At 36.2% G+C, this 21,076-nt stretch overlaps 2 protein-coding genes across 4 annotated transcripts in view; one reads left to right on the top strand and one right to left on the bottom strand.

The window, feature by feature from the left end:
- The window catches only part of LOC127851412 (tetraspanin-4-like), a 63,854-nt gene extending 43,437 nt beyond the window's left edge, over positions 1-20,417 (bottom strand). For 2 of the 3 annotated variants that reach the window (XM_052385203.1, XM_052385195.1), the window contains exons 1-7: positions 14,863-14,902; positions 9,493-9,641; positions 8,332-8,523; positions 3,517-3,591; positions 2,348-2,464; positions 1,798-1,941; positions 729-812 (exon numbers count right to left, since the gene is read on the bottom strand). In XM_052385203.1, the coding sequence (XP_052241163.1) occupies positions 729-812; positions 1,798-1,941; positions 2,348-2,464; positions 3,517-3,591; positions 8,332-8,523; positions 9,493-9,641; positions 14,863-14,896 (795 nt within the window). In that variant the 5' untranslated portion in view covers positions 14,897-14,902. Of the gene's footprint in view, positions 1-728; positions 813-1,797; positions 1,942-2,347; positions 2,465-3,516; positions 3,592-8,331; positions 8,524-9,492; positions 9,642-14,862; positions 14,903-20,292 lie in introns of those variants that run through there. The other variant, XM_052385207.1, reaches the window with a different exon arrangement.
- Positions 1-21,076, top strand: part of LOC127851305 (peptidyl-prolyl cis-trans isomerase FKBP4-like) — a 319,376-nt gene that overhangs the window by 117,672 nt on the left and 180,628 nt on the right. The window lies entirely within an intron of this gene.

The raw sequence follows: 21,076 nt of genomic DNA, 5'->3' as shown, positions 1-21,076 counted from the left end.
GGAGGACTGGATTAGAGGACTGGATTGGAGGACTGGATTGGAGGACTGGATTGGAGGACTGGATTGGAGGACTGGATTGGAGGAATTAGCGTTTAAAAGTTGTATTGGAGCAACTGGATAGCGCATTCTCATTACTGGGGGGAAAACAAACATCCGTGCCGTCCATCTGGTTGCCGGAAACTGCTTGTGTCCGGATTTCTCCACTTTCAATGTGAATGTTTTAAAGGAGCATTATGCTCCAATAAATTTACTAAGGTATATCAGATTTGGGTTTGTTTCTACTTCCCAGCGTCCTAAAATAATAATAGGCCGATTGCTGTATGCCTCCTTAAATCAGTGGGGTTTTAAGGCATTAATCTACGAACCAATCATAATTCTAGAATAAAGTAAATATTAACAATATATTTCTCAAGGGCAATTTTTCATCATCTATATCCATCAAATTTGGTGAGGATTGAACATATACTGGTAGATGTGACTGGTGAAAATTGATAAAACGATGTATTCAGATGATTGGGTCATCACTAAAAAATTCCTGTGAGATTTGATATATTGTTTTATGTGTGCTTTAAACTGATTTAATTGCAGAGATTTTATAAAACCCAATTTAATTGGCTGATTTTTGGGGTGTTTATAATCGGCCTAGATTTCATTCTTTGGGGTTATAAGTTATCTTTTTTCCAAAGAGCTTCAACTGAGCTAAGTGATATTGTTATGCCTGCCGATACCTGCAAGACAGCCATCCCCAGAGCCAGCATTCCTAGGCTGTACATGTTCCTCATCAACCAGTACTTCACTTCACCAAGACAGCCCTTAAGGGTAAAAAATTATTCATTAACCTTTGCATGCTGGGAAATTTGTCGTCTGCTGAATTTCTAAAATTAGCATTTTCTTCGATTTTTTCCAAAGAATACTATCAGAATAGCAAACAGTTTGGATCCTGATGAGACGCCATGTTCTGGCGTCCCATCTGGATCCAAACTGTTTGCAAAGGCCTTCAAAATTCGGTTCCAGCACTGAAAGAGTTAAACAAAATAGAAGAAGCAGGGGTTATTCTAGATGGTAAAATAATCCTTATTGTCTAAAAGGTCAAGCAAAATCTCCATTTTGTTAAAACAATGTGTTTCTGAGTACACTCTGGCGTGTGCTTTTCATTTAACAAACAAGAGATGTGTTCATCAGAAACACAATGCCCCTTATTGCGCCGCTTTGAAATAAAAAAAGTTTTGTTTTTTTTACCTTTGACCTTGAAGGACGACCTTGACCTTGAACTTCCACCACTCAAAATGTGCAGCTTCACGAGATACACATGCATGCCAAATATCAAGTTGCTATCTTCAATATTGCAAAAGTTATGGCCAACGTTAAAGTTTTTTTCCGGATGGACGGACAGACTGACATACTGACTGACATACTGACGGACAGTTCAACTGCTATATGCCACCCTACCGGGGGCATAAAAAGTTCACACAGACGTTTGTTTGCATTTTAACATACGTCATGTACATTTTTTTTCATTTAATAAGTATGCAATAATGTGTCCATGACACATTCATTTTCTCTTGCTTCAATCTTTAAATACAGGTAAGCTAATATCAAAATAGCTGCAAACATACTGCAATATACAAACATTTTAATCTAATAGTCTATAAAAGTAAAATTTCTATTTTTATGCAAATTTTTTAATGCATTTAATACACTAATATAATTATTCCATGGATTAACTTGATGCTTAACAACTTTTATTAATGTCCCACAGATATCTGTTGAAATGTTCATAGATCATATACTCCCTACCCTGGTGTAAATGTCAGCGTTGCTCCCCGCGTCACCACACCCATCATACTCCTGAACACAACACGATGATGGCACATTGTTTTTACCCTTCCAAGCAGGTAGGCTATACCAGTCTGTATGGTTGTCTACGCCACAACACTTCAGCTGAGGACAGAAAGCAATAGCCAGATACAGTGTCTTCCAAGTTCATAATAATATCAGCACTTCATTGGTTGTTTAACTGACCAGCACGTGACAACATACACATGTACTTTTTTACAATTTTTATATGGCGTGTTAAAGCCTAAACAAATTTTGTGTGTCTTAAGCTGGTAAACAATTTACAATTTCTTTTGAAAGAATTGTTTCATATTTGAAAGAAATTTCGATACATGTAACTGTATTAAGCTTTAAATTACATTAGTTGGAACCTTAAATAAATAAATAAATTTTATCGATTTTTTACCTTCAACAATATATGTACAAAATATAAGGTGTGTCATGCAAACATGGATTAAGGAGCTACTCTTATAGATTATTTTAACAATAAAAACTTGCAAACTGTACATACATCAGTCTGAATACTGTCCACTATGGCTACCACCCCTCCCTCCGCAGACCCTGCCAGTTGGGGGTCATAATCCCTGTGAAGACTGAGCAGAACCTCCTCATGCAACTGGCGCTCAATCTGAAACATTGCCAGTGTGGTATTGCCATTGTGGTATTAGTTGAAACTAAATTATTTCAGCTTGATTGAATTGAAAGCCTATGGCTTATTAAAATGCTCTCTGGCCTGTTTCCTGGATACTTGGTATCTATGGAGGAGCTCTAAAACAAACCCTTCAGAAGGGATCAAACCTGTTACCTCCCAGTCACTAGGGGGACATGAGCACTGCCACCTTTAGTCTACCCTAGCGCCAGCATTGCAATTGACCACTCCCCAGCTGTCAATCAGACAAACTTATCAGCCAATCAGATACTGCCTTATCACAGCCATTCAGTCAGACATGCTAAGACGATCATAGTAAAAGATTGAGTGTTGTAGGTATCAGAATTAGGTGAGCAGAGGTCAAGATTATTTGAGTTGCATTCTGAGAAAACTGGGTTTAATGCATGTGCGTAAAGTGTCATCCCAGATTGCCTGTGCGGGGAGGACACTTTCCGCTTTTATGACATTTTTCAATTAAATGAAGTCCCCTCTTAGCAAAAATTCAATTAAGGCGGAAAGTGTCGTCCCTGATTAGCCTGTGCGGACTGCACAGGCTAATCTGGGACGACACTTTACGCACATGAATTATGCCCAGTTTTCTCAGAACACGACTCATTTGGTGACTGGTTAATTATCGTCTGTTATATCAAACACAGGTAAAGGAATGATTGTCTGCAACTGTACTGCCATGGTTGTCTCACATATACATTATGGTCAGAGTGGACTAAGGAGCTCATGACATTTGAGTATACAGTATTTTCTTTATTAACAAGTGGCAAACAATGTAGTGCTTTGTCAAAAGCTACAGACATAACCAATGCTCTCGGAGTTTTGATGCTGTAACTGTTCCAAATTTATTTTGTTTGAATTGTCCCCTCACACAACAAAGTACACTGCTATTACTGGTCACCAATGAACTCCAAAAGCATAAGGCATGCAATTCATCTGTTCAAATACATGTAACAGTGAAACATGAAAGACATATGCAAATAACTGCCAGAATAATACAAAAATGTCAGTTTTTAGTTTACCTCTTTTTTGTGAGTAAGGCACCATGCTGTAGCAGCCATTTCCAGTCCAAATATAACCAGCACAAATGTGAAATACTGGAAACAAATTTTACAGTTTCAATACATGTATAAGTAGATACTGTGTTTGGTCATGTTGACCAGAACAGATTCAAATTGAAGAATACAACTCTGATCAACATACAATAAAATTGTGTAAAGTAATCCAAGCTACACTAAACTCTTCATCTAAGTTAATTTTAAATGAATAATTGGAAACATATAGAAGTATAAAACTTTCATGAAACATTCATAAGTTACTGTCTAGTGTATGCCTTCAACATTGTATATTGGCATAATTATTTGGCATTTTCAATCCCTAGAAAGGTACATTTTATTTTAAACATTTGAACTGGTTTATATGTACCTTGTTTCTATCAGTCATAAATGTTGCCACTTGGGAGGCAACAAAGTTTTTCTCAAGATTTTATTCATAGACCTAGTTTTTTGAGATACATGACCCAGATTCAATATATTGCCAATATAATCATTTTGACCAAGTTTCAGTCAGATCAGACAGAAATGTGACTTCCAAAGTGGCAATAAGCATTTTTGTATGATTTGACATGACAACCTAGTTGTGTGACTGAAATGTTAGGGATTCTTACTCAGCCTAGAATACCAGTACATCAATTTTAACATTTTGAACAAAAAGGAACAAAGAACAAGAGGGCCTGAAAGGCCCAAAGTCGCTCACCTGAGATAAAAAGAAACCTGTTTTTTGCAGCCCAAGATATCAATGGAACAAAAGTTTTATGAAAAATGAACAACAAATGGCCCCTGGCGGCCATGTTTTTCAACAGACCTGAACCATTTTTGAACTCGTCCAAGATATCATTGGGACAAATCTTCTGACAAAGTTTCATGAAGATCCGACAATAAATGTGGCCGCTACAGTGTTAACAAGGCAAATATTCATGACGCACAACGGAAGACAGACAATTGACAAAGATGATCACAAAAGTTCACTATGAGCAAAAAATATTATGCTCATAAAGATTGTCACCATGTGTGAAGATTATATTATTAAAACTAATTGAGTAAACTAAATCAAGATATAAAAACAACATTTGCACTCAGCAAGTGTCATTCAGATTGAACTACAAGAGGGCCTGAAAGGCCCAAAGTCATTCACCTGAGATAAAAAGAAATGACATGTTCTTCAACAACAATGTGACTAAACTATTTTTATTCTTTCCAAACATTCATCATTTATACTTAAGCAATAATGCAAACAATACAAACATACAGTTCATAAACTTTCAAAAATTAATCATAGTTAAAACAAGGTTTCGAAAACAATTATACACTTTCATGTCTAAACTTGGTCAACAGTTTGTGTTCATTATGAGGCAAATGCCTTGAATAAAGCACTAGGATAAACAAACACCCATGATTACTATAATTGAATTTACTCAATTCACTTCACTGAACAAATAATTAAGAACTCACTTCCATTGTATTATTCACTTAAGTCTAATGAAAGACACTTTCAGAAAACAAACAGTTTAAATCCATTTCTTCTGCTTTGATTAATCACTTATAACTTGCATTAATCACAACATACTAAGTCACTTTAATTAAAAGATAAGCTGAGATTTGTCATTTAATAAATTCACTATGTTCACTCATCACTTATTAAAAACACTAACTTGCTGTTGCATAAATTCACTAACTCAATATTTTCACTTAGAGAAAAAAATACTAATTCACTTTGCCATAGTAATCACTTAACTAATAATTGCACTTTGTTAAAAGAACCAAACTAACTCCACTAACTTAACATTCCCAGTTAGTGAAACACAGCAAATCATTAATTCAAAATTTTCATTTAGAGAAAAATAAGACTAAGTCACTTTTACTTTGTAGAATTTCAACTTAGAACATTAAACTCACCTCCATGATAAAACTAACAGTTGCTACATTAAACAAGTCTGGCAGATTAGTAATTCACTAACCCCAATCTTTCAATAAGTGGACTAACTCTTTCAACTTAGAGCCAGGGGGTCTAGCATTAGTCTTTCACATGATGTTTTGGTTGATTAGTTCTCATGGGAGAGGTCAACAATGTGCCAGTCCCCTGATTCTGAAGTGTAGCAGGCATAGTAACATAGGTAAACATCCAATCAAATGAGAGCACTGCTATTCTTAGCATCCAGGTAAAGATAAGCACTGATCAATTATCATCACTGACCACTGATGTAAACTATCTGCACTTACAGAGAGTTTAAAGCATTTATTTCATTTCTTAAGAATTATCATACAATGAAAATATACCTGATCTATCATTAATGAATTTATAAGTTATTAACTATCATTAATGAATTTACAAGTTATTAAAAATTGTATTTTAATGAATCATTATTATAAGAATAAAAACAAAGTAAACAATTACAAGGCAGGTGTTGCAATACATATAAGAAAACTGCCCCCCCCCCTCGCGCCAGCAATGTTTTTTCACCCATCATGACCATTTTCGAACTCGTCCGAGATATTTATAAAATCAATGTTTAAAAAAAATATTCTGATGATTAGGCAAAAAATGTGACTTCTTGAGTGTTCACAAGCTTTTTTTACTAAATAAATATAAGGAAAATGACCCCCCTGGCGGCCAAGTTATTTTACTGGTCCAAACCATTTTCGAAATCAACCGTCATATCCAAGAAGTTCACAATCTGTAAAAAAAACTGATATAATTATTAGTTTCTGTTAGTCTAGAATTTGCTTCAAAAATTTAGTTTATAAAATAAGTCTAACTTAATCTAAAGAAGACAATTTATGGAGAGTGCAAAACTCCAGTTACTCAAATGTAAAAAATAAGAAGAATTTACAAAAGATATTTCAATCAAGAGTCTTTATAATTTAGAAAATGCCAAATAACAAGGTTGCCATGGAAACAGTTTCATAGCACAGCATTCTGCTAAATTCACAAAAACACAGTAGGTTAACTTAGCTTATCAGTAAAGATCAAAGATAAGGCTCTACAGTGCATTAGTACATGTACATTTATTTTATGAGATAGGTTTATTAAATTGCATGCAAACTACTGTCTTTATGTACACCACATTTTATGAAAGAAGTCCCAGGTTTATACAAGGGAGTTAAATATCACTTAACTATTAGAAAGTATGTACAGGTAATCTTTCTTAAACATTATGGCTTATCACAACTCGACTGTTTTCACTTCACTATATACATATAGAGAAAACTACCCACCCTTTGGCAGCCATGTTTTTCAAGCAAAGGTTACCATTTCTGAACTCATCCAAGATATCATTGGGACAAATCTTCTGAGTAAATGTGGCCTCTAGAGTGTTAACAAGGTTTTACTATAGCCATATAAGGAAAAATGCCCCGCCCCCTGGCGGCCATGTTTTTCAACCAACCGACACCATTTTCGAACTCGTCCAAGATATTATTCGGATGAATCTTCTGACCAAGTTTTATGAGGATCGGACAATAAATGTGGCCTCTAGAGTGTCAACAAGATTTTGCTAAAGCCATATAAGGAAAAATGCCCCGCCCCTTGGCAGCCATGTTTTTCAAGCAAACGTAACCATTTTCGAACTCATCCAAGATATCATTGAAACCAAGCTTCTGACCAAAGTTCATGAAGATTGGACAATAAATGTGGCCTCTAGAGAGTGAACAAGGCAAATGTTGACGTCACACAACGGACGACGGACAAAAGGCGATCACAAAAGCTCACCATGAGCACGTTGTGCTCAGGTGAGCTAAAAACAAATGTAACATGAATTTAGAATATTGGAAAATTGGCATCATTAAAAAAAATTTTCTTAGGGACTGGGGGTATATATACATGTAAGACCTCTGCTAACAAGTGCTGTTTGTAAAACATGCATGCCCCCCATATGTGCTGTCAGTTGTAGTGGCAGCCATTGTGTGAATACATTTTGTGTCACTGTGACCTTAACTTTTGACCTAGTGACCTGAAAATCAATAGGGGTCATATACCAGTCATGATCAATGTGCGTGCATCATCCATATATATACTCATACAAAGTTTCAAAATCCGCCAAAGCACTTTGAAGATATCATCCGGAAACCATTTTACTGTTTCGAGTCACTGTGGCCTTGACCTTTGACCTAGTGACCTGAAAATTAATAGGGGTTATCTGCAAGTCATGATCAATGTATCTATGAAGTTTCATGATCCTAGGTTTAAGCTTTCTTGAGTTATCCTCCGGAAACCATTTTACTGTGTCAAGTCACCGTGACCTTGACCTTTGACCTAGTGATCTGAAAATCAATAGGGGCCATCTGCAAGTTATTATCAATGTACCTATGAAGTTTCATGATCCTAGGCGCAAACGTTCTTGAGTTATCATCCGGAAACCATTTTTCTGTGTCCAGTCACAGTGACCTTGACCTTTGACCTAGTGACCTGAAAATCAATAGGGGGTCATCTGCCAGTCATGATCAATCTACCTATGAAATTTCATGATCCTAGGCGTAAGTGTTCTTGAGTTATCATCCGGAAACCATTTTACTATTTCGAGTCACTGTGACCTTGACCTTTGACCTAGTGACCTGAAAATCAATAGGGGTCATCTGCCAGTCATGATCAATGTACCTATTAAGTTTCATGATCCTAGGCCTAAGCGTTCTTGAGTTATCATCCAGAAACCATCTGGTGGACGGACTGACCTACCGTCCTACCCACATGAGCAAAACAATATATCCCCTCTTCTTTGAAGGGGGGCATACAAATTAATAAAGTCCTTGCAGGACTAAAGGAAGAACAAAAGAGCCAATTACAGTTATCAGCATGCACTGAGATTCAAGAATGGCACCGCAGCAGCCGCAGAACCCCACAATAAAGAGCAAAGCTCCAGCACAGATGGTCACAACTGTGGCGGCTAGGAACGACGTGTTGGGAAGCAGGCTTGAGTGGGGGGCCCGGTTCAGATGCATCCATACTCCAACTGTTAGAACTCCAAAACCTAGCAGCTGAAAGAATAGGAATTACGTAATACATATGTACTGTTTGTAATGTAGAGATTATGTGTACACAATTCAATTTCCTATCAATATTGTTAATTTAATGTATTTAATTTGATTTTTATTAAATATGGTCAGGGCCCTCGTTTGGTCGTTGTTATTTCGGCCAAATTTCCTCTTTTAAATAGTATACTCTTTTCCCCTATTTGAGCAAAAATTTCTCCCCTCAATTCTTTTAAAAATACTTGTATATCTATGTTGCCAGCTGGTATTGTGCTATTAACTTTTGATTAAATGTATATTTATGTAAATTACATTAAAATATAGCAATTTAAAGTGTTGAATGGTTGGTGAAAAGATCTTTTAAAATTCCCCTTTTCGCCCAAAACGATGCAAAATTCACCCCTCAAAGGGCCCCGGCCCCAATCCCCCAAAGTGTAGCACGGGCCCTGATGGTTATTTAAAACACAATTTATAATATTCATATCAAAACAGCATTTGATTGCAACACATCTCATCAAATTTGTGTAGCCATTTTATCAATTGACTTTGGCGTTTAAATTGTTATTGTGCCCTTCCACTTTGGGACCTGGTTCTTGCGTGTGACACTATCTTATCATGCCTTTCACTTCTGGAAAGTCATTTCAAAATCAATCCATGCAGGACAAGTTGAAAGACCAATTATCTAATTTCCTAAATTTGACTTTTTCCTCGTATTGTGACCTTGGCCCAAGGACCTGGCGCTTGTGAAAAACACTCTGCATTAAAATGCTGATAAGTTCTACCAAGTTATATAAATGTGAAAATTCATTAATGCTGGATAAAGTAATCATCCAGAAATATAATTCATGCCACCCGCTTTTTGGGGCATTCTCATAATACAGCCGTTTATCAAACAGGCATATCATATAATAATAATGTGAAAGGATAATTATGATTTATTATAATTCTGACTAATTAGCAATGCTACCAACTTACCCAAATTAAAATATTGAAACCAATGAACAAATATTTCACAACACCATAGGCTGGGCCTTTCCCCTTATCCCCCCTACCAGCACCCATCTTCACTGACGCCTTCGGTTGCAGTTGTAGCCTTTTGGAAAGGAATAGGCTGCCTACAGAATCTGTTGAAGAAGAAAATTGGATGCATATATAAATAAATACATGCTCAGTATATTTCATAAATAAAGGTACAAAACTTGATGAGGGAAATGCTTTGAGTGAGCATTTTTGAGTACTTGCATACAGCACAAAGTTATTCAAGGTAACGGCAAAATCCAGGTAAACAAAAATTTCTCGTGTATGCCGCATGTGACGTCTATAAAATCGTGTTCAATCAACCTAATACCTTCTCAGAAGAAGAATACATGTACCTGCTTACATTGACATCACTTTGGCTGCTTTTTTAAATGTAAAAATGTTCAAAACAATAACTTGATTACAAACTTGTTATCAAATTAAAAGCAGAAGTTCTGAATTGATCCTTCAATCTATCTTATAGAGGTTCCTGTGATAAACAATACATTTGTATATCACTATTTTTTAATTAAACACAAGATCTATCTTGCAGTGAATTCATTAGATAGTAAATGCATATTTTCATATTTGGGATACAAGGCTGTGTCTATTGCAAAATCTAAACACATTTTCATGAACTGTTGAGTTGTTTAAAATTGCCAGAAAACAGTTCATGTTGCTCATATTACCAAATTAAGGGCCCCTGGATTTCAGACAGCAAGTTAACATTAAAAAAGCCCCAACCAGTTTTAATTCCCAGTGACCCGGAGGGTCAATGATTAGGAGTTGGATAATAGCAACGTCAAAGGTAACAGGTTTTGTGTTTATTACCATGTATAAGTTGATTGAACTCGATTTTATAGACATATATTACACATAATTTTTTAACATGGATTTTTCCTTTATGAGGAAAAAATTCTAGTTTTGTATGTACTCATAAAAGCTCAAAGCATTCAGAAAAGAACTGCCATCGACCTGGAGGGTCAGTAGATGGGAGTTTGTTCATAGTTCTTTAAATTATGAATGCTCTTCCTGATAAACCAAAGTCCATGCCAACAAAATTAAGTCTCAAGTTGTTTTATAAAATCAAATTCAATCAACCTTGTAAATTGTAACAAACACAATACCTGTTACCATCTATATCAATTTGCGTGCTTTTGTTGATGATGCTCAAAAAAAATAGTTGATAAACAAACGTAATCACACCAAAAATCGAAGTTTTGAATTGACAATTGAATCTATCTTACTGAGGTTCTGGAGATAGTTGATGAAGCACGACTGGTTGATTAGATGCGAGATTTATCTGGCCGAGGATTCCAGAAATACCGGTAAGTGGAGTTATGCATATGCATATTTTCAAATGGGGAATACTAGTTCTTCTTGAATGCTCTTAGCTATTATGGGTACATGTGTACAGCTCGGTGTTCTTCCTGATTAAATCATACTCTATGTAAAAAGAATAAGTCTTAAAGTCTATAAGTATAAAATCAAATTCAATCAACTTATAACAGCGTAACAAACACTGTCACAATACCTGTTACCATCTATATCAATTTGCATATTGTTTGCAGGTAAATCCTCGAAGAAGTTGATTAAAAAACCATTATAAAACCGAAAGCCCAAGTTTTGAATTGACGATTCCATCTATCTTCCGGATATAATCGATAGCCTATTTTCAAATTTGGAATACATGTATTTGGCTTTTTCCATTGCAAAAACTCACACATTTTCATGAACTTTTGACATGTTTGAAACTTTGAATTAATATTTATATATCATTGTGTTTACATGTATTTATGATAGAAAATAGTTCGTATTGCTAATATAGCCAATAAAAGCACCGCCTGGATTCCTAGGATAGACTTGACATGAAATATGTGGTAACAAGTCGCAACTCCCTGTGACCCAGAGGGTCAATAGCTGGGAGTTGGATAATTGCAAATAGTGGAATAGTTCGCTTTATCGATTGCAAAAAAATACATATTTTGGTGAACCATTAACGTGTGAAACTTTAATTAATATCATTACTCTGCGAGCACACTGAATCAAGTAATTGTTTTAATTTGAGCATTAAGAAAATTATTAATCAAATGTTGTTCCAGGGCTTTTTTCCTTCTGTGAGAAAGGCGGTTTTTCACAATTTTTGGAAATTCGCGACTCAAATGTTCACAATTTCAAGAAGTTCGCGACTCAAATTTTTACAATTTCAAGAAGTTTGCGACTCAAATTTTCACAATTTTAGAAAGTTTGTGACTCATTTTTTCACAATTTTGAACAGTTTGTAACTCATTTTTCACAAAACTGAGAGGGGCCAAGGCCGCTTCAAAAAAGCCCTGTGTTCATTATACTCATTAAAGTGCCATCCAGATTCCAGAGTTTAAATGAAAAATCTATTTACCAGTTGCAACTCCCAGAAACCCAGACTGCAGAGGGTCAATAGGCTAAATAGCTGGGAGTTGGATTATTGCAACTAGAATACTTACGAGGATCTTGGAGCTGTTGAAAGCTGGTTACTTAGCTTGTTATGCTCCCTCATGTAAAAACTTAGTTTTCTGATACCGCTTCCATGACTTATAAATTTCTTCCAGAGAGAATCTTTCTGGATACCACAATTTATCCAGTTTACTTTTAAATATATTGATGGAGTCACTCAGAACAATATCTTCTGGCAATTTGTTCCAGTCATTTATACCCCGATGTGGTAATGAGTTTAAACGGAGCGATTTATTGCACCAAACTTTAACAATCTGATATACATTTATATGACCCCTGGTGATGTTGTCGTTGAAAGTTAAGAGTTTGTCAATGACCATCTTTTCGTATCCATGTATGATTTTAAAGAGCTGAATAATGTCAAAGCATTTTCGTCTGTAATATAGGGTTGTCAGTTTAACAGTTTTAACCTTTCAAATTCTTCATATGACAGGATTCGTAAGCCTGGAAATATTTTCGTACTACGTCTCTGAACATTTGCGCATCTTCTTTGATGTTGGGTTCCATATTGGTGAACCGTAGTCTAATATTGAGCGAATTAACGACTTGTATATACACAGAAATAAATCTTTGTCCATATATGTAAATGTACCAGTGCTCCAGCTAGGCCTGATTCAAAGGGCACCGCGCCCTGCCCTCCCGAACCTCCGCCCTGCCCCCCCCCCAAACCTCCGCCCTGCCCCCCACCCCCCCTCAAATGTTTTTTTTTTTTTTTTTTTTACATATGATAATTCATAAATCTCTTATTACATTGTTATTAGTTTAATCCTCATTGCAGACATCATATTTGAATGGTTTAATAATAATGGGAATAATACAATTATTTATAACATATAAATTAACATGCAATAGGAAGCATTCCAGAAAAACCCGCGCGCTCGAACGTGCCCTTTTCACAAAATACTGCGCATCGAAAGTGCCCTTTTGACAAAATACTGCGCGTCGAAAGTGCCCTTTTGACAAAAAAGCCCCCTTGCCCTTTTCAAATCCTAGCTGGAGCACTGATGTACGTTTAATCATTCCGAGCAAGCGATTTGCTTTGTTGGATTTGGTTGTAATTTGTGAATCGAATTTTCAGGTTTGGTTGAAACGGTATCCCCAAATCACATTCTTCACTATCAAAAGGTAGGTCAAATGTATTGTTATTGTTGTCCTTCATTTTGGAGTTGAAGTGATGATTCACGTTTCCATACTGGATGCATTTACACTTTGTTATATTAAATTTCATTAACCATTCATTACTCCATAATAAAAAAAGTCCATTCACATAGATTGTAGAGATCTTCTTGTAAAGAACTTTAGTCAATTACTGAATCAACTGCAGTATAAATCTTTGTGTCGTCGGCAAACATTTTTAATAGATTGCTAACTTGGTCCGTTAAATCATTCATATATATTACAAACAATACTGGTCCCAACACTGTTCCCTGGGAAATGCCAGAAGTAACATTTTGCCAGTCAGATGTTTCACCATTGAGAACTACACGCTGTTTTCTGTCCGATAAGAAATTCTCAATCCATTTTAACACTTCTCCCTGTATGCCGTAAGATTCAAGCTTCTTGATCAAACGCCTATGTGGACCACTATCGAATGCTTTTTGAATATCCAAATAGATCATATCAATTTGTTTGCCAGTATCAATAAATTTATAAAGATCATTAACTACGTCCAGTAGTTGTAGTACACAACTGCGTTTACGTTGGAACCCGTACTGTACAGGGCTAAAAAGGTCATTATCCTCCTTATGTTTCATAACTACGTCCCGAACTGATTTTTCACACAATTTACAGGGTATAGACGTTAACCAAATCGGTCTGTAGTTAGTACATTCTGTTTTATCTCCTTTGTTCTTACATGTATATAGTGAAGTTATATGAGCAAGTTTCCAGTCTTCAGGTATAGCACCACATTCAAATAGAGCACAAAGGATTTTTCAGTTCATTTGCACCTTCTTTAAATAACCTGGGGTGACACATGTCCGGCCCTATAAATTTTGATGTTTGTAACATATTCTGAATTTCAGCTTTTTAAACACTTCATCAACTGAAACCACCATTTATGTAACAGGAATATCACTGTACCTACCAGGGATGGGAACTAACTTTTTACTATTGGTTGCCAGCATGGGCAACCATCTTTATTATGTTGGTTGCCCAGCGTAAGAGTAACGAGCCTAGACATATGTACATTTCATGTCATTTGTACCTACTACATTCTTTAAATAAAATAATGGATAATTACATAACATTGCTCACGTAGCACACTTTAAATGCATTATGTATAATTATGAGCCTGAATTGAATCATTTCCTATGCCTTAATAATGAATAATATTTAAATAGTTATTGATCCATAGTCGCCAATTTGTATTCAATTTTCATTGCACTGAATTGTTTCAAGCTTTAAAAAAGTTAGTTGCCCAGCTGGACTACCAACTTTTGAAATTGAGTTGCCCAGGCCAAAATCTACTTGCCCCTGGCTCATGGGCAACCACTAATTTCCATCCCTGCCTACTGTCAAATATTGAAAGAGAACCCGATGGCTCAATAACAAAGACCGAGGCAAATAAATTATTTAATAAGTTAGCTTTTGGCTCATCGTCACAAACAATGTTCCCTTCAGGGTCTTTCCATAGTTGCAATAATCTAGTCCATATAAACAGACAGCCAGATCCTTTGATAATTTTTGCTATGGCGGCTCTGTCAGTCCATATGCACCCCTTCATAAACATGGATGCAGTTCAGCGCAGCGAATCTGTGCGCTTCACTAAACAGACGTCGTTCCAGACAAATTGAGGAAAATAATTACTAAACTTCAAAAACATGTTAAATTTACCTGAATGGCAACCTACGGATGTTGTCCTTTGCATGCACCCTATAAAAACACGACGATGTTTCAACACACTTTTCTCACTGACATGTTTATGTTTAAATTTGAAACAGTGTATTCTGTATCGAATACCACATTGTTATCGACTTTATAGGCTGGAGCACATAACCCAACATGCAAAATATTGGTGTACTGCGACCTAACAATATTGGGTCAATTTTCCAATATGGCGGATACAGCGTACAAAACAAAACCCAAGTCAATAAAATCAATTATTTCTTGCTTTAATGGTACCATTTGGATGAGTTTGTGGTTTTGATAGGTAAACTTTAATTAGTTCTTGCAGTTTCAGTGTTCCTTAACACTTGAATTTTTTATAACATTTTGCACCCATGGACAAGAGAGAGCGCATTGCAACTCGAAGCAGCCCATTGGGCTATAAAGCTTAAAGTTGAATTATTGCAACTAGCATTAAGGCGTATTAAGGCCAGGAATAAATTGCACAGTGATTATCATCAATACCTGAACAACATGCTGGACCCAGAAGAAGATAAATCATCTAAGAAATTTTGGAAGTACATAAAAGCAAGGAAACAGGACTCGGTTAGTGTATGAACTCTGAAAGCAGATGGAACCATAGCAGATAATGCTGAAAGCAAAGCCAATCTATTGAATAAATAATTTTTCTCGGTATTCACCAAAGAAAACCTTACAAATATCCCAAACAAAGGAAATTCGCCATTTAAACCAATGAAGGACATAAACATAACTGAAAATAGAATTAAAAAATGCATTGAACGTTTGAACAAAAAGAAAGCTAGTGGCACGGACAAAATTCCAATTAAGGTACTGAAGCAGTGTACAAATGAACTGACACCAATTTTGACAAGTATCTTCCAACAATCTTTATCAACTGGAGAAATCCCCGACCGTGGAATGGAAACATGCTAACGTAGTGCCAATTTTAAAACAAGAGCACCGCCTTGCGGGTGCAGACCGCTCATCTATTTTCTTTTTAAAGGTTAAGGGACTCTCATTTTCAATCACAAAGAAGGGAGGGGTGGAGTGAAGAGGGGTGTATAGTGTGGGGGTGTGGACATTTATTACATTATCTTCCAAAAATGCGAAAAAAAATGCACACACAAAAAATCGGAGGGGGGGAGGGGGGAGGGTGGGGGGGGGGGGGGGTATTCTTTGGTGCGATGGTTGGACGGTATTTCAAACATAAAATAATAAAAATAAATATTTGTGTTTTTTAACCGTTTCAAAAAAAAAATTGGGGGGGGGTGAGGTGGGGGGGGGGGGTATAGTGTGAGGGTGTGGTGGTAATTTGTGAGATGATCTTAAAAAAAAAACTAAAAAACAACGGGGGGGATTCGGGTGGGATGGGGGGAGGGATTCTTGGGTGCGATGGTTGGAGGGTATTACAAACATAAAATAATAAAAATAAATAGTTGTGTTTTTTAACCGTTTCAAAAAAAAAAATTTGGGGGGGGGGTGGGGGGTATAGTGTGAGGGTGTGGTGGTCATTTGTGAGTTGATCTTAAAAAAAAAAAAAAAAAATTGGGGGGAGATTCGGGGGGTGGGGGGGGGGCACGGGGGATTGTTTGGGGATTGTTTGGGTGGAGTCTATTGTGGTATGTCAGGTAAGAGTAGTTTTGTCTAAGTATCAATCAAATCTAATCATAAATAGAGAAGTTATGGCAATTTTAGCAAAATTTAATAATTTGACCTTGAGAGTCAAGGTCATTCAAAGGTCAAGGTAAAATTCAACTTGCCAGGTACAGTAACCTCATGATAGCATGAAAGTATTTGAAGTTTGAAAGCAATAGCGTTGATACTTAAGAAGTAAAGTGGATCGAAACACAAAATGTAACCATATATTCAAAGTTACTAAGTCAAAAAAGGGCCATAATTCCATAAAAATGACCTCCAGAGTTATGCAACTTGTCCTTTTACTGTACCCTTATGATAGTTTGCGAGTGTTCTAAGTATGAAAGCAATATTTATGATAATTTAGGGGTAAAGTGGACCAAAACACAAAACTTAACCAAATTTTCTATTTTCTAAGTATAAAGGGCCCATAATTCCGTCCAAATGCCAGTCAGAGTTACATAACTTTGCCTGCACAGTCGCCTTATGAAAGTTAATAAGTGTTGCAAGTATGAAAGCAATAGCTTTGATACTGTAGGAATAAAGTGGACCTTAACACAAAATTTAACCAAATTTTCATTTTTCTAAGTATAAAAAGGGCGCATAATTCTGTCAAAATGCCAGTCAGAGTTACATTAATTTGCCGGCACAGTCCCCTTATGATAGTTAGTAAGTGTTGCAAGTATGAAAGCAATAGCATTGATACTTCAGGCTTCCTGAAAAGTCCCAAAAGGTGCCTGTCAACAGGACAGGCTGCTGGAAAAGTTTGCCTGTCCGGACAACAATTCACCTGTCCGAACAGCGTGAGTTTATAACTGAAGAATTTAGTAAAGTTTAACTCATATTTATTTAAAACAATGCGCAGCCTGTGTTTCAGTACACTTGATAGAGTAAAACCCAAAACACTTTCTAATTAGACTCGGAACAAAATGACATAAGATTGGTGTTGCATTCTTCGTCTTGAAAGTCAAAACAATCATCCGAATCACAATCTGTGTGGGATTGATTTTTCATGGTCAATTATCGCTGATATCCTTAAATTACAACATCCAACAACGAATGGATTTGTTGACTTGCATCGCATTTGATCGTGTTTACATATGTCACAAAACATTTTGTTGCTTGACTCTTCATAATGAAGCCAACTTCTGTCGGTCATCCACTTAGTTTGAAAAGTTCTGTTAACTCGCTTGGCTTCATAATCTTTCAATTTTTGTTTTTTTTTCTTCATCGGTAAGTTTTCTTTTATGGCCAGGTTGAGCACCATCAAAGTATGTTAGCAACGACATTTTGTTGGGTGCATGTGTAGTTTTTTGTTACAACCTTTGTAAATGGATAGATGGTAATAATCGGACCAATCAAATTGACGTTCTCAAAAAAAAACAAAAACAAAGGGAGAGCACTCCTAAGAACGCGATAGTGTTCTTAATTACAAAAAGGCTCGAAACTAACGAAAAGAGTTATTCTAATTGGATGTTATCGTTCTTTTGGCAAGTATGACTTTTCGGTATTAAGTCATTTTTTTGCCTGTCACAAGGACCGGCGATATTAGAAACTTCGCCGGACCGTAAAGAATTTTGCCGGACAAAACAGGAGGACCGGCCTTTTCAGGAAGCCTGTACTTAAGGAATAAAATGGACCTAAACACAAAACTTAACCAAAATTTTCATTTTTCTAAGTATAAAAAGGGCACATAATTCAGTCAAAATTCACGCCAGAGTTATCTTACTTTGCCTGCCCAGTCCCCTCATGATAGTAAGTAAGTGTACCAAGTTTGAATGCAATAGCCTTGATACTTTCTGAGAAAAGTGGACCTAAACGCAAAACTTAACCGGACGCCGACGCAGACGCCAAGGTGATGACAATAGCTCATAATTTTTTTTCAAAAAATAGATGAGCAAAAAAGGAAATAGAACAAAACCAGAAAATTATCGACCAGTCTCGTTAACAGTGGTCATCTCAAAAATGCTAGAACATATAGTAGTATCCCAAGTAATGAACCATATAGACTCACAAAATATTCTTTAAGAAAATCAACATGGCTTCCGCTCAAAGAGATCATGCGAATCCCAACTTATAATGACAACCGTTGATATAGCTAAATCTTTAAACTCTGGAAAACAAATGGACATGGCTATTTTAGACTTCTCGAAGGCGTTTGATAAAGTTTCTCACCGTCGTCTATCGCACCAACTAGAATATTATGGTATAAAAGGAAATACTCAAAACTGGATCAACTCGTTCTTAAAAGATAGGAAACAATAAGTAGTAGTGGACAATGCAACATCAGACATAGCCTCAGTCACATCTGGCGTACCTCAGGGAACTGTCCTTGGACCGACGTTATTTTTAATCTACATCAATGACATCGCCGATGATATAACATCTACTATTAGACTTTTCGCAGATGATTGCGTACTCTATCAAACAATCCATAATACATCAGACCAACTGGCACTACAAGACGACCTTCGTAAACTAGAACTCTGGGGCGATATTTGGCAAATGGACTTCAATTTTAAAAAATGTGCTATAATGCAATTCGCATCCACTGGACAAACAAAATCAAAATATGACTACAAAATGAAAGGCGACACTTTGGAAATTGTAAACCACCACCCGTACTTGGGAGTCGAATTTAGTGACACTTTAAAATTTAACCACCATATAGACAGCATATCTAAAAAAGCTTCAAGTGTTCTCGGTTTTCTGAAAAGAAACCTAAGATATTGCCCACCTAAAGTGAAAGAAAACGCATATTTAAGTTTAGTTCGACCAAAATTAGAGTATGCCTCACCCATTTGGAACCCATTCAAAAATGAAAACTAAGAAAAGCCGCTAAATAGAGTTGAAAGAAATGCCGCGAGATGGGTGAAAAACAAACCTTGGAACCCGTATTATCCATCAAGTGTGAGCGAAATGATAAGTGACCTTAAATGGCCCAGCCTCCAACAATGGCGAGCAGTAGCTGACGTTACCATCATGTATAAAGTCGTTAACTGCCTAATTGCTATATCAGTGTCATATCTTCCACCTACTGCAGTAATAAGATCTACCAGAAGGAGCCACAGCATGAAATTCACACAAATACCAACACGGGTCGATGAATATAAATAATCATTCTTCCCGAGGACTATCATTACTTGGAATAAGCTACCAGAATCCTGCGTTTCTGCTGCAAGCCTTGATATATTTAAAACCAACATCCAGCTTGTACCTGTAGTGCCATCATATATATAAAGGGACATTATCTTCGTACAGTGTAAAAACATGTTAGTCTTATGACTATTTTATCCGCACATAACAGTGTAGACGAATTTTTTTTATACCATGATAATAATTTTAATACTTGTCCGAACACTTCGCCCTACACCGATGCACATACACTTGCCCTCGACATTGATGTCTACGTAGTGGATTTTGTCGAGTACCCCCGTTGAAGTTGAATCCAACTCCCAGCTAATGACCCTCGCTGAGAGTTGCAACTGGTAACACGATTTACCATAGAAATTTTACCTATGAGCTGTGCGTATCGACTCATAAAAGCTCAGAGCATTCAAGAAGAACTAGGTCTTTTAAATCTGCAAGTCCAGTCTCCAGATTTAACTTTAGTTTTTGAGCGAACATATCCCCAAAAATCTTTAGGATCATTTTGAATGTAGGTATTTTTACTTCGATGAAATGAAACCATGTTTACTTAACCCAATATAAACTTTGAATAAAGCCACAGTCTATATGCTTTTATGCAAACGTTTGTAATGTATAGAAAATAAAATTCAATACCTTTCAATTCTTTCCAAAAAATATTTCGGAGGCCATTTTGACTCTGCCAAAACGAATACAAATTGTTAAATGGGACGAGGTTAAAAATCACCAATTAAGGTTGGCGGTAAATACATATGCCCTGTCAAAGATAATTCTGTTATAAATGATTTTCAGCAATTTATGTTTTTGTTTAAAAATATAGATACAAATTTATTATGTAGATAGCATAGGGTATTCCTGTTCTCTCTGTATTGAAATCGGGTCCGTTTGTTCTAGAACGTGGTCGTCATGGGTCTGTAGATTACATCGCTCTGGTTTTGATAACCAGGTTAGTTTGAGTAAAAACTGGAGGTAAAATTTGACCTTATTGGACTATATTTGCAATACAATTTATGCTGTTTAAGATAAGGACAGTTTCAGTCATTTACGACAAGCGTTAGTCACACTCAATTAAACAAAGAATTAATAGGTTGTCATAACTTATGTTATATGAGTACTACTGTACAAAGGGTATAGTGCCAGAAAGGCCGTTTACCATAAAGGCCTTTTCAAAAAGGCCGCACTAAAAAGGCCGCATAAGTGAACCAAAAAGGCCTCATGGTATACCAGAAAGGCCATACAATATTTTGTATTATCATTGAATAGTTATGCTGAATATAATTATCACATCTATTAAATAGTCATATCTTGTTTATTGGTCTACTTAAAAACCGTTAATTTTACAATAAAAGTCGACAAAAAGATCACAAATTATCGCATACAGTATGAAGTGTTTGTTAGTCACAATATTTTTCGTTGAGGA

The sequence above is a fragment of the Dreissena polymorpha genome, chromosome 1, assembly GCF_020536995.1.
Source record: "Dreissena polymorpha isolate Duluth1 chromosome 1, UMN_Dpol_1.0, whole genome shotgun sequence".
Lineage (NCBI taxonomy): Eukaryota > Metazoa > Mollusca > Bivalvia > Myida > Dreissenidae > Dreissena > Dreissena polymorpha.
Note: the sequence above shows the minus strand (reverse complement) of the source record. Positions and strands in the feature narration are given on the sequence as shown.